We start from the raw sequence: 7,851 nt of genomic DNA on the forward strand, positions 1-7,851 counted from the left end.
TACTTTATTAAAATGATGTATATATTATTAAAATGTTATTAATGTCTAATCTTAAAATTGAAAATTAAATCAGTTCAGTTCAAATTTATTTGTATAGCGCTTTTCACAATACATATTGTTTCAAAGCAGCTTTACAGAAAATGCATGTTGTTGTAGGTTTGATCTAATAAAATGAGCTAAGCGCAAACCACATGTTGCTTCAGAGGGTCTGTCCTAATAAATGCTGTAGGTCAATTTAGGTTTGTACTTCGTAGCATAAGTCTTCAACTGCCTTCCCTAGGACAAAGACGGTGAGCTGGTAAAGACTGGAAATGCTGCCCTGAGGGCTCAGATCTGCGGTCCAGATGCAACCGTCACCCAAACAGACATAACAGACAACAAGAATGGCACCTACGAGATCGGCTACACGCTCCGCTCAGAGGGCGAGTTCTCCTTCTCCGTCCTTCTCTACGGGCAGCCTGTGAGGGGCAGCCCGTTTCGCCTGCGAGCCATTAAACCCTGCGACGCCCCGCAGTCGCCCGACGACGTGAAGAGGCGCGTGAAGTCTCCCGGAGCAGGTGGAGGGGCTGGAGGACATGTGCGCCAGAAGGCGGTGCGCAGACCCTCAAGTATGTACAGTACAACGAAGAAGAAGGAGAATCCCATAGAGGATGAACTCATCTTTAGAGTGGGTGAGTTAAGAGTAGGGTGTTTTATTTTACATCTTTACATCAGATTGTATCCTGAAATCCAATAATATATATTTAAGATACATTTCAGATTGTGAATATACTTTAAAAGTGCAGTTTGTAATATATTTTGGTATGTGAAGGTTTAAACTAAGTATATTTCCAACTTGGGATTTTTATTTATTTATTTGTACTAAATGAGATTCCAGCCAAGGAAATTTATATAATCTTAAAGTCATGGAATTTTCAATGTCACAGGAACTGCTTAGCAAATTGGTATGAAACGTATATTTTTCAAAACAAAAAATACTTGCACTGTAAATCTACGGAGCCCCTAAAGGGACATGGTAAAGGAAAAAGTTAATCTGTAAAGATGAAAAGGTCATTTCTGCATTGTGCTTTATTGTTGGCCTGCGTCAGAATGTGTCAGCTTAGCTCTTATTTGATGTGACAGGGACGCGGGGGCGAGAGCGGGGGGAGTTCTCCAACCTGCAGGGCATCTCTACCACCAGCAACGGACGAATTGTAGTAGCCGACAGCAACAACCAGTGCATACAGGTAACACTAAGCAGCCTGTCGGCCACCTTTAAAGGAGTAGTTCACTTTCAAATAAAAAAAATTCTGATAATTTATAAAATAAAGATATCCATGTCTTTCTTTCTTCAGTCGAAGAGAAATGTAGGTTTTTGAGATTCCTGGATTTTCCTCCATATAATGGACTTCAATGGCAACCAACGGTTTGAAGCTTCAAATGTCAGTCTCAATGCAGCTTCAAAGGCTCGACACGATCCCAGCCGAGAAATAAGGGTCTTATCTAGCGAAACGATCGGTCATTTTCAAAAAAAAATACAAATTATATACTTTTTAACCACAAATGACCGTCTTGTACTATATCTGAGATGCGCCACGTCATCACTTTGGAAAGGTCACGCGTGACGTAGTCGGAAGTACCGACCCAGTGTTTACAAGTTTGGAGTAGGAGGACCTTTCAAAGTTATTGTAGGTTGAATGACACATATTTATATGTATTTGTGTTAGTATATTGTTTTAAATGGTCCTTACGTGTGCATATCCTGGATGTTTAACAATGTCACACATGACCTTTCCAACGTGATGACGTAATGCGTGGCTCATCTTAGAGATGGTACAAGACGGGCATTTGTGGTTAAAAAGTATATAATTTATTTTTTTATTTTATTTTTATTTTTGACAGATAGTTTTGCTAGATAAGACCCTTATTTCTCGGCTGGGATCGTGTCGAGCCTTTGGAGCTGCATTGAAACTGACATTTGGACCTTCAAACTGTTGGTTGCCATTGAAGTCCATTATATGGAGAAAAATCCTGGAATGTTTTCCTCAAAAACCTTAATTTCTTTTCGACTGAAGAAAGAAAGACATGGACATCTTGGATGACATGGGGGTGAGTAAATTATGAGGAAATTTTTATTTGTAAGTGAACTACTCTTTTAACAAGTAAATATATTAATAAATGTGGACTGTGTAGCCAAAATCACTTTTGGTGTATTCTGTAATCTTATAGGTGTTCTCCAATGAGGGTCAATTCAAATTGAAGTTTGGGGTCAGAGGTCGCTCCCCTGGCCAGCTCCAGCGCCCCACTGGTGTTGCAGTTGACATGAATGGCGACATTATTGTGGCCGACTATGACAACAGATGGCTCAACATCTTCTCCCCAGATGGCAAGTTTAAGGTAAGTTGCATTTCTTTTATGATTGCAGTTTTAATTGTTAAAAAATTATTAATATAAAAAAGAATGAAATACATTAATATCAAATGCATTAAAATTGTAATAAAATTTTGTAATTCATCATAGTTTTTGAACATTAAAAACTTACAATACAAAAAAACCCATGTATTTTACACACATTCTAGACACACCCTCCTCATTAAAGGGGTCCTATTATGCTTTTCCACTTTTTCAACTTTAGTTAGTGTGTTGTTGCTGAATGTATGTTGCTGTTTGAGAAAAAGATATGCAAGGTTACAAAGCTCAAATTCCACTCCAAAGGGAGATATTTTATTTAACAGCATCCACTTTCCAAGAACTACAACGAACAACTTGTTTGGACTACAATGTGATTTTTCCTGGATCTTATGAAGTCACAATGGTACTCATTTAGTCTAAGTAATACGCAAAAAGGGGACGAGGCCTGGTTGAGCTGCATTAGAGAAGACAGTGTTGTCGTTATGTCAAAGAGACACTGTTTTGTCCGCTCTGTGTCTAAAACTCATTTGTTTGACATTCCTAAGGCTGACGAACTTAGAGCAGTTAACTTATTTTAAACACTGTTCCTGAACATTACCCCAACGTTTATCTGTGCGCTACACATTTTATGAAGAACAGCTTGATTTCTGTTGCTTGTCAAGTCAAGTCAAGTCACATTTATTTATATAGCGCTTTTTACAGTACAGATTGTTTCAAAGCAGCTTTAAAGAGATAACAGGAAAATAATGCAAAAAAGTTTGTTTCCAAAAGAAAATAGCATCACAGTCCAGCTTTAGTAAGTTCAGTGATGTTTCATTTGATCATCCAGCTCAGTTCAGTTCAACACTTATTGATCAGCAGATCAATATTATTGTTGAATATTGAATTAAATGTTAAACTGAATGTCCCCAACTAAGCAAGCCAAGCCAATGGCAACAAAGGTGGAAAAAGGCAACAGTGGCAAGGAACCAAAACTCCATCAGGTGGCAGAATGGAGAAAAAAACCTTGGGAGAAACCAGGCTCAGTCTGGGGCCAGTTCTCCTCTAGCCAACGAACGAACAGTGTATGATTATGATGCAGGCAGCATTATAGGTCAGAAGTCAGATTGGTTTGGAACAATCAGAATATTATCCAGTTCCATCTGATTGAAGATCGGAGTCACGCCGGTATTGGAGACGAGTTTGTTGAGGATCAGTGCCGATGGCTGTCGTGTCGATGAGGCCTTCACAGAGGAGAGTCTAGTTGACACAATCTCTGCTGACACTTCAGGGATGCGTTTTGTAAGCACTTATTTTTGTAAGACGGTGCACTGCTCCTTAGGAAAATTAGCCATGGTTTTGTAATTGATTACTGTCTGTATTACTTTAGTTGGTGGATAACATTGTACCTATAATGTATAAGGAAATTACAAAAAACATACCACGCTGAAAAGTCCTGTGAAATCCGTGCTTGCAAAGTCTGTGCATAAAAATCTGTTCTGTTGTTTGTTGTTATTGTTTGATCCTCTTGTTTGTTAACATTGTCAGGGTCTGAATCAGGCTCGAATCGGTTAGAAATTGATACCATCCGTAACATTTACACCAGAGCAGAACTCGCAGTTATGGAGGGGTGGGACATTTACTGAACATGCGCTAAGCGGTACCAATCACAACACACTGGGCCAGCAAACCAATCACAGCACATTTCATATTTCAGAAGGAGGGGCTTCATCGAAAATTGGCGTGTTTGAGCCAGACTGGGGAGAGAGGTGCTGTAATAATGTAAAATATGTGAAAAATAAAGTGGTTTTTGAATAATCAAGCATGAAAGTATATTCTAGTACAACACAAAAACAAGACTTAGTAAAAGTTCATAATATGACCTTTTTAACATATGTGATTATTGGGAAAATCTAAAGTGACAAGAATTAGTATATGATTAAATAAACAGAAGAATGGTGACAGTTGAAAAATTATTAAATGATAAATTGATGAGTAAAATTCATTCTAAAAATCCTTTAAAACTATCATAAATCTCTAATTAAAATGTACTAAAGTATCATTATTATTATTATTAACTCACTTTTCCAAGCATCAGATTTATGTTGCTTGTGGTACTCTATAAATGTCTACCACAGTGATTTGATTAATTAGTTGCTAATCAAGTGCTAATGTGTTTTACTTGGCTTTCTGGCAGAATAAAATCGGGGCAGGTCGGCTGATGGGTCCTAAAGGAGTGGCTGTGGATAAGAATGGTCATATTATCACAGCAGACAACAAGGCCTGCTGTGTCTTCATTTTCCAATCCAACGGCAAACTGGTGACCAAATTTGGTGCCAAAGGAACATCAGAGAGGCAATTTGCAGGTGATGTCTCTTATTTTGTCAAGGTTCTTGTGCTACTGCACTGGTCTTGAGCGTTTAATTCGTGGCCAGATTATGTTTTAATTTTCTGTTTCTCTGCAGACAAAAGTGCTCCGAATACACCAACTGAGCCAAAGCAGAGTAAATCTGGCCCTGCCTTCAGTGCGTATTCAACTTTTTAAATTTTTAGATGAACTATTTCTCTTTGTAGATTGTATTATTGATTATAGAATGAGGTCATTTTAAAACAGAAAACGATGAAAGCCACATAAAGAGAGCAATGCTGAGAGAAATGTTTTTGGTGTGTGTGTTTGTGTGTGCGCAGGTGGAGGTTTCATAAATCAAGTGTTCTCTATGCTGCCAGACTTCCTTAGAAACAAAAGAACATCTTATGAATGTAACAGTAACTCTCTCTCTTTCTTTCTCTCTCCTTCTATGGCCATAAGGTCCCCATTTTGTGGCGATAAACAACAAGAATGAAATTGTTGTGACAGACTTTCACAATCATTCTGTTAAGGTATGCTGAGCTCTTCCCTTTTATTGCGTAAATTGTTCCACATGCCATAACATGTATTCATCCAAATCTAACCAGGTCTGCTGTCTGTTTTTATGTTCTGCCTCTAATTAATGACATTTCAACTTTTGCTAATTAAAAGATGCTTGTTTTGATACACATTTCTTAACATTGTTCGCTTTTTTGTGGGGTTTTTTTTTCCTCTGGATTTAACATGGATTGTTTGATTTACGGCTTCTTGCAGGTTTACAATGCTGATGGAGAGTTCCTGTTTAAATTTGGATCGCATGGAGAAGGGAACGGCCAGTTCAACGCACCCACCGGTGTGGCTGTTGATGGCAATGGGAATATTATTGTGGCAGACTGGGGTAACAGTAGGATACAGGTTGGCTATGGAACACTCTGATTTTTATCTTCACATTTAATATAATTTATAATCGTTTTATAGTTTGGGCCAATTCATCAATTTTTGTCATAAAAGTATATGGAAACTTGACTGTTTCTATGTAATGACCCAGGTATTTGCACAATTTAGACAGAATTCCAAATTTGTGAATTTCATTGCATTAGATAAAATATCAAACAGCATCTGCAAACATTCAAATTATTATAGATCTTTCCTCAGAACTAAATTCTAAATAACTAAATATAATTTTTATAAAAAGAAACAATTTGACTTTTCTGAGACATATTTGCAATTACTAATTTTATTTTTAAAAAACACACATTTTATTTGATTTTATTTTATAATACAATTATATATTTCATTTAATAATGTGATTTATATGTTTATTGTATTTTCATTTATTATTTATTGTATTTTCTTTTTATATTATAACATAATTGGTAACACTTTACAATAAGGTTACATTAACATGAACTAGCAATACTTCTACAGCATTTATTAATCTTAATGTTATTCTTAAAATTTACAAATCCATTTTAAGATCAAAAGTTGTATCTGTTAGCTGCACTGTGAACTAACATTAACAAAATTAATAAATGTTGTAAGAATATATTGCTCATTGTTAGTTCATGTAGTTAATGCATTAACTAATGCTAACAAGACCTTATGGTAAAGTGTTACCATATAATTATAGCAATCAAATTTGTAATAATTATTTTATTTAAAAAACGATTAACTTTTTCTTAACTATTAACTTTTTTTTTTTGCTTTTTCTTTCAACCACCTAGCCCTGATTTATTTTTATAATTTTATTTTGTGTATGTGTATGTATATGTATATATATTATAATTATTATTATTATTATAAAATCTACTCAAACTACATATTTTTTGTCATGTAGGTGTTTGACAGTTCTGGCTCTTTTCTGTCGTACATCAACACGACGGCGGATCCTTTGTACGGTCCGCAGGGTCTGGCTCTCACGTCAGATGGTCACGTGGCCGTGGCAGACTCTGGAAACCACTGCTTCAAAGTATACCGATACCTGCAGTAAAGACTCGCCGTGATGGAAGAGTTAACAGATATACTGTAAGGTCTTTGGCATTTCATGTTTTCCTTTGCACAAGTCTCTGCACATACATTTCCAGCCATTTGACTGATGTTGATGTGAACAAACCCAGGGCTTCATGAATGTTGCATCTCTATTTGATCAATTTGTGTTAATAGTCATTTCCTAAATGAATGTACTGTATATTGAACCCTAGCAAGTAATAACAGGCACTGTGTATGTAACAGTGACCGAGAGGGCAGCTATATTTGTGCTTTTTACAAAATCTTTCATGCAAAACTTAAAGCTGCTTAACAAACCCCTCTGTTAAATTTAACAAGAATTGCAGGGAATAAAATGCCGGTCAATAAATGTTTTCTGGGCTAATCATTAATGCAACAGCTTAAGAATGACCTGTGGATGGAGCTCAAAATTCTCACATCGAACTGGCCTTTTGTGCATTGACTAGCTGTACATGTGTATGTATTTGTATCATATGGTGTAAATTTGATCGCCATTGATTTGCTGTAATTTCTTATTTTGAGATCCACTCTCTCTTAGTGCGCTAAAGCTCAATATTAAAGTAACCCAGCTGTCAATGTGCTTTACTGGCTTTACTAGAACTGCTTGTAGGTTCATCGTGCCTCTGATTTTAAAAGCGACTTGGGCTTGCTACATATCACTGACCACAACAGCACAATTGACATATTGCATGCTTTGTATTCACGTAAAAAGGTTATAAAGCAAGTTTATTTATTTTGTACACAATGGTATAATGTACAAGTTATTTTTCTAAGTTGAAGTGTTTTGTTTTCTGCCGCCTTCAGTGGTTTTCACGAGGTGTACAAAGCTAATGTCTAGTGAAGTACAACAGTTTTTTTTCTCATGCACATGATAGTCACCACATCAAAGGGAATCTGCCATATCATATGAATATAAAACAATAAGGGAAAATTAAATCACACAGCCACTGCTGCATTTTAAGTTGCCAAATTTATGGAAGAACAATTTGCAGGGTACTTGCCATAGTTTACTGTATTACTGAAGCATTTACTACTGTTTTTTTTTATTTTGTTTTATTGCTTGTTTTCTTAAATTGAATGTAGGAAAATGAATGAAAAATGTAAAAAAAAAAAGAAAAGAAAAAAAG

The 7,851-nt window shown here is 36.2% G+C and overlaps 1 protein-coding gene across 1 annotated transcript in view; it reads left to right on the top strand.

Annotated features, from left to right (window-relative positions):
• Positions 1-7,826, top strand: part of trim3a (tripartite motif containing 3a) — a 30,890-nt gene extending 23,064 nt beyond the window's left edge. Inside the window, exons 7-14 of the mRNA XM_084418017.1 lie at positions 281-671; positions 1,123-1,226; positions 2,209-2,376; positions 4,568-4,736; positions 4,836-4,895; positions 5,180-5,250; positions 5,492-5,632; positions 6,555-7,826. Of these exons, the coding sequence (XP_084274143.1) occupies positions 281-671; positions 1,123-1,226; positions 2,209-2,376; positions 4,568-4,736; positions 4,836-4,895; positions 5,180-5,250; positions 5,492-5,632; positions 6,555-6,707 (1,257 nt within the window). The 3' untranslated portion in view covers positions 6,708-7,826. The remainder of the gene's footprint in view (positions 1-280; positions 672-1,122; positions 1,227-2,208; positions 2,377-4,567; positions 4,737-4,835; positions 4,896-5,179; positions 5,251-5,491; positions 5,633-6,554) is intronic.
• Positions 7,827-7,851: the final 25 nt, after the last annotated feature.

Source organism: Rutilus rutilus (assembly GCF_951802725.1).
Source record: "Rutilus rutilus genome assembly, chromosome: 9".
NCBI lineage: Eukaryota > Metazoa > Chordata > Actinopteri > Cypriniformes > Leuciscidae > Rutilus > Rutilus rutilus.